Source organism: Erpetoichthys calabaricus, chromosome 4 (genome assembly GCF_900747795.2).
Source record: "Erpetoichthys calabaricus chromosome 4, fErpCal1.3, whole genome shotgun sequence".
Lineage (NCBI taxonomy): Eukaryota > Metazoa > Chordata > Cladistia > Polypteriformes > Polypteridae > Erpetoichthys > Erpetoichthys calabaricus.
Window position 1 is genome coordinate 173540743 of NC_041397.2, and position 18057 is coordinate 173558799.

The 18057-nt window shown below is 35.3% G+C and overlaps 1 protein-coding gene across 1 annotated transcript in view; it reads left to right on the forward strand.

Moving 5' to 3' along the window:
* Positions 1-18057, forward strand: part of pcca (propionyl-CoA carboxylase subunit alpha) — a 705208-nt gene that overhangs the window by 420896 nt on the left and 266255 nt on the right. Inside the window, exons 17-18 of the mRNA XM_028799956.2 lie at positions 9408-9518; positions 17763-17865. Coding sequence (XP_028655789.1) covers positions 9408-9518; positions 17763-17865 — 214 coding nt within the window. The remainder of the gene's footprint in view (positions 1-9407; positions 9519-17762; positions 17866-18057) is intronic.

Below are 18057 nucleotides of genomic sequence, written 5' to 3' on the forward strand. Positions count from 1 at the left end.
GGTCTTCTTCAGGGAACATCTAATAGGTTACAACCTATGGATATTCTGCAGCAATTAAATTAAGTTGAAACAAACAATTTGCATAGGTGTCTCAACATACAGTATGTTGATAACTTCAAAACCCTCTGTCTGTCTTAAAGCAGAGTTGGAACAGACTGTGTTACTGCACCTTCTGAAATACTATTTCAAGTATATTACACTGGCATTGAACAAATAATCAGTGGCAAATAAAAAAGTCAAGGGAACATTAAGTGTACAAAATTTAATTTGAATTTTTGAATTATCAAAGTAGCCACCTTTTTGCTGACTTAACAGCCAAACTGTGGTAACCCTTTGGATTCAGTATGCCAATCACTCTGTATATTATATATATTGTATATATATAGATTCCTGTATAGTAACAGTCAGCATTGGATAGGTTAGTGAAAATTTGTGGAAATATATGATGTAGTACTTTACTCTTCTAAATTGCTCTTCATGCTACTCCCTCTTTCTTCCCATCATAGAACAACTTCTTCCCTATTGCCCACATCCTTCTCTGCAGGTGTTTTGCCATTAAAAAGTCTTATGCACACTAGTACTATAAGCTTTCTGTACAAAAACTTGCTAGTTTTTCATATTAATTTTTTTTATATTAAAAATGGAAAAAACACTTAAAAAATTTATATTGAGTACAACCTTCAAAGTTTTTTTTAGTTCAGCCATTGTAGGAAAAAAAAGTGTGCTAGTTATGTTTAAAGGTCTGGAAAATATGAACTTTGTTTGTAAATTACATTTATGCAGAATACTTGAACTTCTTGATATTAAGATGCAATGTGAACAGAATACAATGAAGTTGAAGGATTTAATATGACAGGTGCTACCAGACCCTGTTTTAATTTGTGAATTCTTGTTGCTGATTTTAATGCAAATAGCTAGCAAATGTGAGATTAGGATGAAGCTGAAATACAAAGGTGAGAATCACAATCATAATCAAATAGACTTAGAGTGAAAATACGGCTCAGGCAAAAGAGGTAAGTAAAAACACAATCAACACACTAGTCAACATGCTCAAGGTATCTAGGTAGGGCTAAAGATCTCTAAACTAATTTGTATCTACAACAGACTGCTCAGGAAATGCTCATCTTATATATAAAACACCACAGTATCACATGACTGCTGCATAATTAACCTTGCTAGGCTTTGGCAAGTAAAGGATGTAGTCAGTCAAGGAGCCATCACATTTTTAAGGTGTAACAGAACTGTACAAGGGTGAGATACAACATTGGGCCTCTGATAATTTAGTGTTTTATGACTTTCTTTCTTATGAAATGTAAAAAGTTTTTTTCATCTTTTAAAACTGTCACATTTTATTTGAAATTGAATCATTTTTACTTATTTATTTTTTGCATATTTTCTATAACTGTGATTGAAGCAGCAGAGTTGAGATTTCGTAAGTTGTACAGAAATGGCAAAATGCCAAACACAGAGAGCAAAGGAGTGTTCTGCAAACCCAGCAGATCATACTGGGAAAGTTGAATGAATACCTTACTAAGTTTAAAATAAATGAGGGGAAAAGTCAATATGTAGAACAAAGTTAAAGTTATGTGTGCAGAGGAAGGATAAGATGTAATTTTCCAAAAGGATGATGTTTATATATAAGGCAAGAGATAAAACGTTACCACCTGAAATTGAGCAAAGTAGAGGATGAAAATTAAAATTTTTTGTAGCACCCACTTCTTGTCTTAGCCCAGATGGAGATAAAAATCATCATGTGTAATTTTCTAATTCTTTCTTGTCGATGTGCTCTTAGCAGGCATACAAAATATATATTTAAATGAAATTGGGACTTTGTCATTGGATAATTAATAAACTGCCACAAGGTATGGAAAAGCCTAAGAAAAAACAGTAAAATATACTACAGTGTTTAAGCATACGTAATGCAATGGATTAAGCAGTGTGACATACTGCTTGGGTGGAAGGTGTATGATATCCGACCGACCAGGTGTTACTGTATTGTTGTCTGCCGGGCAGAGCCCCAGCTGTTCATAAGATGTACTCCTTCTGTGGTGCAAAAAAATTCCCAGTATTGTCTTATTCTTCCTCCTTTTCCACAGACAGCATTGAATGTAAAGAGGTGGTCTTGTGCCTTTTTAGCATTGTGGGTCCAGCAAAGATTGTCAGGTTTTATATGGTGAGTTAAGTAAATGAAATAGATTTACATCTGTCACATGTTTAGTTATTGTATCTTAAATGTATTATTACAGTCCCAGGAAGAAACTACTGAGAACCTGGTGTCCACTAGAAGAAGGTCAGGTATAACAAAGGACATTGTTGTCTGGTGGCTCATTTTTTATTGTACTGATCTGTGATGTATCACTAAGTCAGGGGATGACTAAGACAACAGAATGAAGGATTGGCCAAATCTAGCAGCAAGTTAAAAGTGTGAATGGAAAGTTTTAAAAAGACTGCAACTTAAAGAATGTGGAAGTCTGAAGAGAATGTCTGGCCAGCCACTTCTTAAAATGGGATCCCAACAGCACTTGCTCAGGTCAGGCCTCATAGAACTTATAGACATTTCCATAATTACGATTCTGTATTTGGCTTTGTGCTGTTTTACTCCCTTGTCAATCTCCCTTTTCACTTTTTTGTAAACAAATTTCCGTGCCGAGAATACCTTCTGTCTCAGGAGTAGTCTGAGGTTTTACAGGCAGGACATAAGTACATGCTCTAACATCTGCTATAATTATATGACACCAAGTTTTCTTTCCCGTATTATTTTATTAATATTAACGTTTCTGTCTCAAAATTTTTGGCAGCATAAAATGTCAAATTCTATATTTTACACATTTGAGATAACAGTATTTGGAAAGCTTAATATGAATGTTTTATGTTTGAAGTCAACTTGAATGATGAAACCATTGGTTTAAATAGAATCTGTTACGTTAATAGTTTAGAAGTAAAGGTATGAATTCTCTGTATATTAAAAGTTAAGCAGAAAAAAGTAGTGTAACTGACTAATCAAAATCTTTTATTTATCATACATTTGTGGGTATGAGACCCAGTCTCAAGAACATGTCTGACTTTTTTGCTTATGTCAGGGTTGTCAAACTAAATTTTATGAATTGTCAAAGTAACACTTTATATACCCTATGGGACAGAATATTTCAGTACTGCTACATTGTCTTTACTCGCAGGTATGTCTTTTTTTCTCCTTCATGTCTCTCATGAAACTGTCATTTTTTTCCTTGGACACTGCAAGCCAGAAAAGCTACCAATGAATATGGGACAGATACAGCATTGAGTGAAAAAAATTACATACAAGCATAACGTCAAATGAGAATGAAAGCCTGGACACCGGTGACAGCTAAAGCAACAAGCATCAGTTTATACTTTCATTAATATGAGACACATTTGGATGGCATTTCACCAAATAGAAAAGGAAAAAAACCACAAAATTGTGAACGCTATAGATGGATCACATAAACAACATGCATATTTGATCTGACACAAACAACAGTCACATTTAACATGAGTGGAAATGCAAATGCAATTTCTCTCCACATACAGTACATAAAACAAGTCATTAGAAATGACAAAAACATAGTGTTGGATGGTGGCAGCAGGCTGGCTATCCCTGACACCAGTGGAGCTTCCAATAGTGAGGACACTGGCTGCAGCTTATGTTTGCAGTCCTTTGTGAGACTGTCACATGTTTGGCAACATGCTAACACTAAAATTCTTTATAGCAGTGTGGCATGTCATCCTCTTTTCACTTTTTCTTGTTGGATCATTTTCCATTCTAACTGCAGGTTAGTAGTTGCAATATGTTGTGCTGCGCAGATAAACATGATCAAATATTTAAAATGTATAATGCCATGGGTAAAGATAATGTATCTAAATTACTGCATATGTGGGTACAGTCTATATATATATATATATATATATATATATATATATATATATATATATATATATATATAAAGCAGGTTAAAGGTAGTCTTTGAGAAAAATAACATTTGGCATGGGCTTTATGAAATGTGTTTTGAATATTGATGAATCAGACCACTTCATAAAAGGTCCAGGGGTAGTTGAGTTTGACACCTCTGGCGTATAAGTAACTTGTATGTCAATGAGTTATAATATAGTAAATGCTCTGAATTTGAAGTGCAGATCAGAATTTTCTTTTTTTTCTTTTAGATAACTTGTGGCATGGTTTTCACATATGCATTGTGTACGCTCTTCACTTGTCTCTATTTATGCATTTTTCAATTCAAATAAATACAATGTATTCTTCTTAAGTGTACTTATACTTAATAGTCCATTATATTATATGGTAATTATCAGATACTTTTAAAAAGATGTGTGTGTAAACAAATAATTTAAAACATTGTGGAATATATACATTTATGCATATGAGGTATTTTTTATTTCAATTCTTGATTCCAATTGTTGTAGGTCAGTTGCATTCTGAAATGAATCATTCTGCAGGCAGTTGATGACAATTTCAGTTAAATGCAAAACATCTGAAAATAGATTTGTCATTTGTAATGACACATCCACTGCAAGGCAGACAAAGCACCACCACGGACACCTAGAAGACAGAGAAAGTGGGAAAGATTTAGTAATGGACAATCAAAGCAATTACTGAAATTAATTAAAAAGGAATATGTACTGCCTCAGCAGCAGCTATCACAAGAGTGTGCTGTGCTAAAATAATGAGTCTTCACCCTTGATTTAAATGCTGAGACTGATGGGGCTCCTATTACATTTGTAGGTAACATTAGTTGCAAAGTTGATTGTTATCTATTAATTAGCTGTTCCTTTACAAAATTCAAAATATTGTAACTATGAACAATTACTTCAATTATGTTAAATAGCAACTTTCACCGGGCACAACTTCAAGCATCACATGCCAAGGCACTCAGAATACAATTGATAGAGATGGTTGTATTGAAAGTTGGTTATTTAAACTATGTGGAGAATATAAGCTAGTATTTGGAAAACTAAAAAAAAAAGACATGTATTAATTGTTTAATTATAATTTGCAACTTTTCAGTTTTACATTAGTGTTTTTAGTGTGAGGCTACAGAATCATGAATTCTCTTGTCAGAATTCTGATTATGATATGTTGCCCACAATTGAAGTTTGTTTGAAATGTTGCCTCATGTACAGTTAGCCTATTTCGGAATGCTGTGATATTTAAATTTTTTGCATAATTTTTAGCATGACCACCAAACAGGAAATAGTAATAAGTGCTGGACTAAACCAGTTAGAATTAAGAAGAAACTTTAAAAGTCAGATAGAAGGAGTGAACTGAAACAGAAGAACAATGCATTTCATTGATCTACAGTTCTCCTTAGGAGCTCTTGTAAAAATATAAGATTCCAGTGCACGAACTACAAAAGCACATTTTTTTGGTGATTGTACAATTGTGTTTAGGTGTCCTCAATTTATGTATTTACATCAAAGTAAAAAAAAAAAAAGCCAGTCAGCACTGTATTGTTTTGCTGTCTCATCATCAGTGCTTGCTATGCAATTATAAGTGGCAACTGGTCCCTGCTCTACAGAAGCCTTTATTTGCAAAATGTTACAAAATCCGTTCTTCACCACTGTCATTGTTTTGATTATCAGTGTCAGTCACAAAAGGTGCCATTGTAAAGACCGGTTTGTTTTCTCTGTGCCATCTCATGATCTTCTGTTGTGATTACCAGGTTATATTGTTGGAGTTGATGGGCATTATGCTGCTATGTTTATACAGGGAATAACTCAGAACAAAACAGCAGAATAAGCATGATGCTGGATGTTTTGATCACAGTGACCCAACATTGGTTTGGTCAGTTTCAGGCTATTTGTCCATTTTAATTTAGCCGCCATCCTATGCATGTCACTGCTTTAACTATAGATAAAGTCAGTGGAAATCGGGGGGAAAAAAATTAAAACAGCCAGCAAATATTCTGATCTGCTTGGCTACCCTTGTAGGCAGAATGGTAGAACAGAAGAAAAACGCCTTAATCTTTGCATACTACAACTCAAGACGCCCATGCCTACCACTGTACAAAAAACAAAATTGTGTATTATTTATAAAAATAAATCCTGAGTTATCAATATTTTTTCTTTAACCCCTTCTATTGTCTTGACTTACAGTGTTTTGCTGCCTCCTTCTTTCCCTCATCTTTTCAGTTATTTATTATTAAGCAGTATAATCCAGCTGAGTGGACAAATGACAGGAATAAGCCAAAGAATGGGGCTACACGTCCTCGCAGATTACACACACTGAATGTGCAAAATCTACATAGACAGTGACCAAGCCCAGAATTCAAATCTATTGTTCTACACCACCATTCCCCCTCTCTCCCACTTTTATCAAGTTAAGTCAAGTTGGGGAGCATGCACTGGTACAGTGGTTGCCGCACCCACTACACAACGAAACAACTCGGTATTCCGGTTGGCAACCCCCCAGACAAACACATGGTCCAGTCCCACCATCCGGAAATGACCCTCTATCAGCCACAGCAGGGTGTTACGTGGGCAACTCCTTGGCCTGGTCCAGTCACTCGGGTCCCCAACAATGAGAATCTTATGAGCTGGATCACCCTCAGGGAAACGCGCCACATGGCTGTATTACCGTAACTGACGCTCCCTCACAATGCAGGTAAAGTGCCTCATTCAGGACTCCATGAGCAACCGTTCATTCGACACAAAGTCAAACCAACGGTACCGGATTTTCCGGAGAGAAACAATACCAAAGGAGTCCAGTCTTCGTCTCAGGTCACTGGATAGCATCCATGTCTCGCAACCATATAGATAGATAGATACTTTATTAATCGCCAAGGGGAAATTCACAGGGCAAGACAGGAAGCACCAGGACTCTAAAGACGTGGACCTTTGTCCTTTTGCATAGATATCGGGAGCGCCACACACCACTTTCCAGCAACCTCATGACCCCCCATGCTCTCCCAATCCGTCTACTGACTTCATAGGAAAAGTCACCAGAGACATGAAAGTCACTACCAAGGTAAGTAAATCTCTCGACAAAGTTAACAATCTCTCTGCAAACAGACACACTGGTGATGGCTGTGCCCAAGAGGTCATTAAAAGCCTGGATCTTGGTTTTTATCCAGCCCAGACACTCAGACTCCTCGCTCAGTCTCTCGAGTGCCCTGATCAGAGCCTCCAGTGACTCTGCGAGGATCACAGCATCATCAGCAAAGTCAAGATCCGTGAATCTTTCTTCACCAACAGATGCCCCACAGCTGTTGAACCCCACGACCTTGACCAACACCTAGTCCATACAAGCATTGAACAGAGTAGGAGCAAGAACACACCCCTGACAAACCCCAGAATAAACTGGGAAAAACACAGAGGTTCTGCCTCCACTCTGCACAGCACTCACAGTACCAGTGTATAGGCCGGCCATGATATCCAGCAAACATTAACATTATGATGTTAATTTGGTACACACACAAAACATGTGGCCAAGTGAGGCTGGAGCTCGATTGCAACATTCACAGGTTGAATTTTGCTCTGGTTATATTTTGGACAATTTTAAATGAGATAAGTGCACTCGATAAAAGATCTTAAGTTGAATGCCTTGCACGTATTGGAGCTAGAGTGTATTCTACGCATGGCTGCCTTCATTTTCTGAAATATTAAGTGAAAGGTCTTTTCTCCACTGTATCTGGGGATCTTTGAAAGGAAGGGACTTTAAAATGTTTTTATATATTACAGAGATGCTATCTGAGTCTTCAAGACTGATCAGTATTTCTTCTCGAATAGAAATAAGTGGGGAGTGAGGAAAATTGGGCAGGTTCTGTTTAGCAAAGTTTCTAATTTGAAAGTAATGAAAAATTGTGTTGATAAGAAGTTAAATTTGAAGCTTAGCTGTTGGCCGGATGCAAAGACTTTATCTACGTACAAATCTCTAAATATTTTAATCCCGGACATTTTCCAAAAATTAAATACTGTGTATGTTTGAGAGCGTAGAAAAAGTTAGTTATCATGTAAAGGTCCAACAGATAAAAACTTCTCTGTCTTAAAGTGCTTCCTTTATTGGTTCTATATTCTGAACGAATGAAGGGCAATTTGATTATTAGTGTATTGATGATAATTTGTATTTACTCGAGCACAAAGCAGGTGATATAAGAAAGTACTGCAAGATTTTATTTCTACTGCAGACTAGGCTTGTGTGTATTCTTTATGTCGATGTCCAGGTCTTTATTACCTGTATATTTGCCGTCCAATAAAAGGGGAAAAATTATTTATTTTATAATCTCATTATTTATTTTACAGTGTTTCCTGCATATCTCTCCTTGTAGATGATGGTAGCAAGGAGATGCGTTGCTAATTTAAAAAAGTAAATAAAAGAAAAAAAAATCTGTCGGAAACTCTCCCTTTATTAGTCTATGCAGTAGCTATATGAAGAGTGGTTAAGGCTGAATATTGCTGTTGTGAATATGTCAAACTACTATTTTCCATAAGCAATTGTTAACTATTGCTGTTTGTTTATTATTGTTGTTTTTTTTTAATTATTTATGCATTGTTGTTTACCATCCTTCCATGTGTAAAATCACATTGCCATACTAAAAACAGTTTAATTCAAGTTACCATGCTAAAACAAGGTTTACTATTTTTTGTGATAACATTTTTTATTGAAATGACCAAATGCTCAAAGTAAAACTTACAAATTGGCTTTGTAAAAATATATATGCAAGACTGAACAAAAGACTTAACGGAACAGAAAACAAGGATATGAGTCACAGAATAGCCACACAGTGACCCCTCTGGAGAACAGATTCTACAGAAAAGGAGCGACATCACTGAGCAACAAATGAATGTCTGAAAATGCAATTCAGAAAAGACAAGAAGAACAAGCTTTAAAATGAGGACTTCCACAAGGAACAAGAAAGAGAGACAGAAGCTTTCCACTGAGAAATCAGTGCCAGCTTTGCAGCAGCAGTGTTACATAAACAGAAAGATGAACAGTACTTCATTACATGAAATAAACAGTATATAGAGCAAGGAGAAAGAAGAAAAAAAAAAAGTGGAAATATGGGAGAAATATTTAATACCCCATGCAGACACTGGGAGAAAACATAAACCCCCACCTGATCAAACGCTGGGCAAGATATTTGAAACCAGCATGGGTGTTGTGTGAGGGTGTACCAATACTGTATGCCACCCAGCAGTTTGGAACGTAAAGTTTTTTCCTTTCCATAACTTAGCAGAAGATAGATGAGCTGAAATGAGTGATGACAATGTGTTTAAGTGTAAGAACATAATTTAACTGCAGTTTATTTTTAAGCGAAGAAATTTGAGTTTTGTGTATGTTATGCTATATATTGCATACAAATTGCTTAATGCAAACAAGTTTGAGTCATCAAATGTAAGTCAGTTACTTTGAATAAAGTATTTGTTTTTCGTTTTAGGAGTGACACATAACATATCTCTGCTGAGAGATATTCTTATTCATCCCCGTTTTGTAAAGGGAGACATCAGTACTAAATTCCTTCCAGAAGTTTATCCAGATGGATTTAAAGGTAAGTTATGATATGTGAAGACACATTTAGGGTACAATTGGTGCATAACATAATTTGAATTTATATATTTATTCTTGGAAACAACATGAAAATTTCTGTAATTTTCTTGAAGAGAAACATCTTTTACTTAACAGGGCAGCTGCTGCCTAGTCTTTTGAATTTTAAAGTCAACCTTGATGATGAATCTAATAGTATTGGATTCATGTTCTTTTAGTATAATTATGTAAACTTTTGAAAAGTGTGTCATGATAATTAGTTGCAAAAGGAGCAGTTAAAACTAGTAGGAGCAGCTATGCAAAAGGTCAACAATCAGCATAAGCAGGAGGAGAATATAGTTCACAATTTAGAAAAACCTATCTTTTAACTTGTTGTGGTTTAATTGCAGTAGGTTCAAACAGACAGTTTCTAGTCAAATGCTTCAAGTGTATGTTTATACGTTTTAGTTAGAAAGGTCTGTTTACATCTTAACTTGGAGAATGGAATGGTCTGAGCCTGGTGTTCTTAGTACAGATGCAACTCCTGAGAGATGGCGCTTCGTCCTTGTGCATAATGATGGGAATTTCATCAGTCCACACAATGTTTGAGAAGAAGCTGTGGGACATGGCCGGTCTTTTATCCCGGCCAATACCCCCAGGCCGCCAGGTGGAGCCCTGCCTGCAACATAGAGGTGCCCCGAGTTCCAGCAGGGCATCATGGACAGTGGAGTTTTTCATCACAGCCCTGCTGGATACCATGGGTACCTTCAGAGGACGCTGCAGGAAGGCCCAGAGACTATTATGTGCCCTATAACCCGAAGTACGTCGTAGTCATAGCGACAGGAAGAATGACATGCTTCCGGGGTGAAGAAGAAGAGTTTTTATCTGACCCAGAAGTGTTCCAGGTCACATGGACAGAGAGGGCAAAACACTTCCAGGTCAAGGACTATAAAAGGACTATGGGAACTCCCAAAGGTCGAGCTGAGCTGGGTGGAAGGGAGGCAACATGTCTGGGAGTGTGAAGGATTGTATTGATTGATTATTGGTGATTTATGAGTATTGTGGAGTGGAGGGTGCTTTGTGCACGTGATTGTTCAAATAAAAATAATATTTGGACTTTTACCTGGTGTCTAGAGTCTAGTCAGAGGGTTCAAGAGGACGATAGTGCCCTCTATCTGTCACAAAGCGTAAGCACCAGATACATTAGCAGGAAGTCAGCCTGTGAAGAGAAAGAAACTCATTGACACTGGGAAAAGTTCCAGGAGAGAAATTCACCAGGGAAGGAGAATTTCCTGGAATTCCAAGTGAAAGGAAGCAATGGTATAGATAGAGGTACAGTAATTGGAAAGTATAAATCTAAGGTTGATAGAAAGAAATTTAATTATGGACATTTTAGAGCAAATTAGTTGTCTAATTTCAGGGAGGGGGTCTTGATTATAGTTTTTAATATGACCCATAGGTACTGCTTTCTACTCACATTGTAGAAATACCTTAACTTAATATGATAAACACTGGCCTGTGATATCTCTGTGGACTAAGAGGCCAGGTGATATCTATTCATTAGCTTTGAGACTTGTGCTTCTAAAGTTGATTGATCCCAAATTTTCTTAAGCCTATAAATCAATCTCTTTTGCCCTATGCTGACCAAATCAGTGATGTGATATAATGTAAAACTGTGCAGGTTGTCATCTTTCTCCCCTGTTAAGGAAAGGGAAGTTGTTGTGAGAGTACATTAGGATAGCCGGATACCTACTTGTGTCAATCAAAAATAAGCATCTGTCTAGGGATGAGGCTTCATCTAAACATCTTTGCAACATCTTTGCAATTGAAACCAGTAACTTTTCAGTTCTGGCCAAGCTAGAGCAGTATTTTTATGGTCCATCATGAAAACTGTCTCTGAATCCCTCTGTTCACAATTTTAAGCACTCTATTTTAGTAGCTGTTTAATGGCTCAGCAGCTACCACAAAAGACAAACTAGAACAAAGCACTGTGAAAGGAATAAAATAGGAGATACAGTGAGTAATATAATAGTGCATAATACTGACATCAGCCAGCTAGTGGCTAACACTTCGATAAGAGCCTAGTGAAATTTACTAAGGAATGTCACAATGCATCAACTAGGCAGATAAACTAAGTTTTTGTAATTACTACTGCTTCTAAATTCTGAGTCTTTTTTTCGTTGGTTTTCTGTCTTATTTAGACATTTCTCATTGTATAAATATGTACTGCACATGGGGCTAAACTGCACAAGTATGTTGCTTTTACAACTGTTCAGAGGTCCTATATTTTGTGGATTTATATAGGTTGCTCATTTGAAAGGTATTGTATTAAAAATGTAATATTATCCCCATTTAGCATAACTCATATTGGGAAATGGCTTGTGGTATCCTATATTCAAAACTTATAAAATGATGTGGTAACAAAGATTTTTAATTACTATCATTGATTTGTTTTTAAAAGATTTTCACATCAGCATTTTTAGCCACTGTTCCTGCTTTTCGCTGCATTAGACATATCAGTTTTGTGTTGTCATCACCCCATGATTTTTTAAAAGGAATTGGAGACTTTGGATTCAAGTGTGTCCTTAAGGTATTTAATAAAGTTTAATTAAATAAGGAATTTGTTAGAGTTTTATGTTTCCTGTTAGTATGTCAAATGTTAGTCACTTCCAAAGTTAAGCAAGAAATGCTAAGGTGTTTGAAATAGGTAGTTAAGATATAAAGCCATAGGTAAGGATTTTTTTTTTTTTTTTTTTTGCATTATCACCAGAATAAAGGTGTGATAGACATTAGTTACTGTAAATCTTGGTCTTTCCCTGATTAATGTCCATAATTTCCCAGACAGTGTAGACTTTGGTCATATTGCAGGTATTTTAATAAAAAAAAAAAATCAGTTTTGGGTCATTATTTAGTAATTTAGTGTGAGGGCAATGCACAAAACCATTGTTTTCATTATTTGGTGCAGATTTAAACTAGACTAAAACATCAAAGAGCTTAATGCCAAAAATGAAAGCATGATGAAGTTGCTGTTATAATAAAAATTTTGCTGGCCAAACTAAAAGCTGAAGCTGAAAAGAAACCAAATTTTAAGTTTAAATGAGAATAAAAACAGTACAGCTCTCACATTGATCCACTGTGTTTGCATATGTACTGTAATTAAAGGTGGAGCGACAAATACACAATCCAGAATGAACCTACATTTGATTATTACTTTAAAAAACTTAAGGGCTCCAGCTATAACACAAAGATAAGCTGTTTAAACCATGTTTAGGGTTTCTTCGTCCCAGTACTGTAGCATTTGATGCAGATATAGAGGAACTTTAACATCTGTTACAACAGACTAATATTTCTACTGTGTCTAACGGGTGTTCTGAGCCCTTCTCAGAATCACAGGTTGAGCTTTGTAACTCAAGCACTGTGTTTCACAGGCAGTACCTCATAGGTACTACCTTTATCATAACATTTGCAGGAGTTAAAGCAAAGCTCCTTATAATCTAAAAAGCGTTGGAATGAAGTACTTTGGGGCAGAAATAAAATCATAGGAGGAGCAGACTTGAGGGGTGTTTGGAAAGTTTATGTAGTCAAAATATTGTATTAAAGTGAAATAGAGTTTGATTCATCTAAACCTTTACATTTATCTGATATAGACCTGACTTACGTGTGCCATCATATGTCTCATTTTAAAGACTGTCAAGATTTTCCCTATAGCAGAATGGTTTAATTATTTGAATCTCACTCAAACTGCTTTTGTAAGATATATGAGAGTGAATGAACCATGTCTGCTCTATGGCAATTTAGATCAGATGCTGATTAGAGTTGGTTAGTTGCAGAAGCATCTTGGACTAAGTTGCATCTCAATGAAAAGCTAAATTGAAATGTATTAATCCAGTCTGTAAACATTACAGTCATGGCACCTGTAATGATAACTTCTTTATGAATTATGACACTGAAGTTTTATACGGACATTGTTGAAGATATGAGAATTAACTGCCAAGAAAGAGTGAATCATAAAGATGAGCATAAAATATAATAATTACATTCTGTTATGTCTTTCTTTACATTGGTAGAGTAACAATTATTTTTCGTCATGTTGTAATGGTCATCTGAGATGTCTATCACATGCCAAGTAAGGAACATTAAAAAAATATTTTACAGTTAGGTCCATAAATATTTGGACAGAGACAACTTTTTTCTAATTTTGGTTCTGTACATTACCACAATGAATTATAAATGAAACAACTCAGATGCAGTTGAAGTGCAGACTTTCAGCTTTAATTCAGTGGGGTGAACAAAACGATTGCATAAAAATGTGAGGCAACTAAAGCATTTTTTTAACACAATCCCTTCATTTCAGGGGCTCAAAAGTAATTGGACAATTGACTCAAAGGCTATTTCATGGGTAGGTGTGGGCAAGTCCGTCGTTATGTCATTATCAATTAAGCAGATAAAAGGCCTGGAGTTGATTTGAGGTGTGGTGCTTGTATGCGGAAAATTTTGCTGTGAACAGACAACATGCGGTCAAAGGAGCTCTCCATGCAGGTGAAAGAAGCCATCCTTAAGCTGCGAAAACAGAAAAAACCCATCCGAGAAATTGCTACAATATTACGAGTGGAAAAGTCTACAGTTTGGTACATCCTGAGAAAGAAAGCAAGCACTGGTGAACTCAGCAACTCAAAAAGACCTGGACGTCCACGGAAGAGAACAGTGCTGGGTGATCGCAGAATCATTTACATGGTGAAGAGAAACCCCTTCACATCAGCCAACCAAGTGAACAACACTCTCCAGGGGGTAGACGTATCGATATCCAAGTCTACCATAAAGAGAAAACTGCATGAAAGTAAATACAGAGGGTGCACTGCAAGGTGCAAGCCACTCATAAGCCTCAAGAATAGAAAGGCTAGATTGGACTTTGCTAAAGAACATCTTAAAAAAGCCAGCACAGTTCTGGAAAAACATTCTTTGGACAGATGAAACCAAGATCAACCTCTACCAGAGTGATGGCAAGAAAAAAGTATGGAGAAGGCGTGGAACAGCTCATTATCCAAAGCATACCACATCATCTGTAAAACACGGTGGAGGCAGTGTGATGGCTTGGGCGTGCATGGCTGCCAGTGGCACTGAGTCACTAGTGTTTATTGATGATGTTACACAGGACAGAAGCAGCCGAATGAATTCTGAGGTGTTCAGAGGCATACTGTCTGCTCAAATCCAGCTAAATGCAGTCATTGATTAGGCAGCGTTTCATGATACAGATGGACAATGACCCAAAACATACAGCCAAAGCAACCCAGGAGTTTATTAAAGCAAAGAAGTGGAATATTCTTGAATGGCCAGGTCAGTCACCTGATCTTAACCCAATTGAGCATGCATTCACTTGTTGAAGACTAAACTTCAGACAGAAAGGCCCTCAAACAAACAGCAACTGAAAGCCGCTGCAGTAAAGGCCTGGCAGAGCATTAAAAAGGAGGAAACCCAGCATCTGGTGATGTCCATGAGTTCAAGACTTCAGGCTGTCATTGCCAGCAAAGGGTTTTCAACCAAGTATTAGAAATTAACATTTTTATTTCCAGTTATTTAATTTGTCCAATTACTTTTGAGCCCCTGAAATGAAGGGATTGTGTTAAAAAAGTGCTTTGGTTGCCTCACATTTTTATTCAATCGTTTTGTTCACCCCACTGAATTAAAGCTGAAAGTCTGCACTTCAACTGCATCTGAGTTGTTTCATTTAAAATTCATTGTGGTAATGTACAGAACCAAAATTAGAAAAAAGTTGTCTCTGTCCAAATATTTATGGACCTAACTGTAAAATATTTTTTTAATGTTCCTTACTTGGCATGTGATAAACATCTCAGATGACCATTACAACATGAAGAAAAATAATTGTTACTCTACCAATGTAAAGAAAGACATAACAGAATGTAATTATTATATTTTATGCTCATTTCCATATTATATGAATCTTTATGATTCACTCTTTCTTGGCAGTTAATTCTCATATCTTCAACAATGTCCGCATAAAACTTCAGTGTCATAATTCATAAAGAAGTTATCATTACAGGTGCCATGACTGTAATGTTTACAGACTGGATTAATACATTTCAATTTAGCTTTTCATTGAGATGCAACTTAGTCCAAGATGCTTCTGCAACTAACCAACTCTAATCAGCATCTGATCTAAATTGCCATAGAGCAGACATGGTTCATTCACTCTCATATATCTTACAAAAGCAGTTTGAGTGAGATTCAAATAATTAAACCATTCTGCTATAGGGAAAACCTTGACAGTCTTTAAAATGAGACATATGATGGCACACGTAAGTCAGGTCTATATCAGATAAATGTAAATGTTTAGATGAATCAAACTCTATTTCACTTTAATACAATATTTTGACTACATAAACTTTCCAAACACCCCTCAAGTCTGCTCCTCCTATGAGTTTATTTCTGCCCCAAAGTACCTCATTCACCCCATTGAATTAAAGCTGAAAGTCTGCACTTCAACTGCATCTGAGTTGTTTCATTTAAAATTCATTGTGGTAATGTACAGAACCAAAATTAGAAAAAAAGTTGTCTCTGTCCAAATATTTATGGACCTAACTGTAACTCTCACCAAAGCTACAGTATTCACCTCCTTTCATCCTTATACAGAGATTTGCTGATCTGTGAGTTAAAGTTTTTTTTTTTTTGAGAAGAAGAAGCACACCCTTATAAAAATGAAAAAATCATTTGATTGTGTAAAAAAAAATGCCAAATGCAAAATACCATCAAAATACATCAATCTGCAAAACTGAAAAATGATATATGTTCAAAATACAAAAACCAAAACACGACGGTCAACTCAATAAAAGGGCACGATCCCAAAAAATATCCATATACCTGTATATGGTTTGAAACAGAGTTATGATGAAAATAGCCAGGAAAATTATGCAGAGTAAGTAGTAACAGTTACTGATCTGTTACAAATTTTAAAGATTTAATGCCTTATTAAATCATAATTTGTAGGTTGCTAACCAGATACGAAAGACTTGTGCCATTTTTTTCCCTGTTGAAGTAGGTATTCCTGCAACGACTACTAGCAGTAATGCCCACATGTTGATTAAAAAAATCCTTATTTTGAATCTGTGTTTTAATATATGGACAGTATTCAGATAGTTTACAGATCAAGTAGATTTAGTGTCATCCTGGTAGGATGCTTTGGCTATATTGTAACTTCTTAAAAAAAAAAAAAAAAGTGCTGAATAAATGAATCAGGGGAATTTGTCAATTTTGTGGTTTTTTTTAATATTCAAGACATTTTAAAAAATATCTTATGTGAAAAATATAGATACACTAATTCCCTAGATTCTTTTTTTGTATTAAAAATGTAATATTTTTTTAAAGTTATTCAACTACTAGGGAACTTTTTAAGGATAAAATTTATCTTTATTGTAAAAATATCAATTTTTAAAAATATTTGTTAGTGACCATCTTCCTTTTGTAAATATGTCATTTCATTTGTTAATTCACTAAGAAGTTGAATTTTAAAGCAAAATTATAAGTTTAATTCATCCAAGGGTTTTGCATTCTCCTTCTTCACAGGTCCATGGAGGCAAAGACAGAGCTAATTCTAATAAATACTGGTTTTTTTAACCTATGAATTCCTTCCAATATTTAATGTTTATCATTTTCCATTGCAAACAGTATAAAGAGTTCCATCTTGTACTTTAATTGTGAAGTTATATAAAAAAACATTTTTTCTTCATTGCATGTATTATTAAATTAGTTCAATTATGTACAAAGAAATACTTATAGTATTTATACATTTTGATAATGTAGAAATGATAAATTATTATATAATATATATTATTATAAAATATATATATTTATAAATACATAGAGTATGTGTAACATTATTCCCCATAGCCGTTCAAAGGATTGACAGTATTTTTGTGGCCTTCTTATTCATCATCTGCTTGGAATGAGCTACTTTAAAATTGATTTCAATATCATGATATGAAGGAATAAATAACTTGAAAAGAAGTTTTTACAGAACATAACAAATGCTATATTTAAACTTGAACAGTTTTGAATTACTTTTTTTAGCCACTGGCAGATCAAAGATTGATTTTGTAATTAATGTTGTGAAATAGTAATAAGGAAAAACTAAATTAGATAATGTTAAGATTTGTAAATATACCATATAATAAAGTCTGTGACTGACAGTTACTCTGGCTATAACTCATTGTTTGTTTTTTAATTTGTTTTGTTTGTGTCTGGTTTTGTTCAACAGGCCATCAGCTATCTGATAATGGAAGAAGGGAGCTTTTAGCAACTGCAGCTTGCTTATATGTTGCATTACAGCTGAGATCAAGGAGATTCATTGGAAATCAAAGGTAAGTTGAGAGCTATATTTATTAATTAGGATTATTAGTAAGCATTTTTTATTTCTTTCCATGATATGTCTTTTATAAATTTGTTTGATTCATTGCTTGCTAGTTTATTTCTCTTGATAAAATTTTCATCTTGAAAGCAGACATGGCAGGGTACATTGAACTTAATTTTACATGTATCTGGTCGAAACTCTT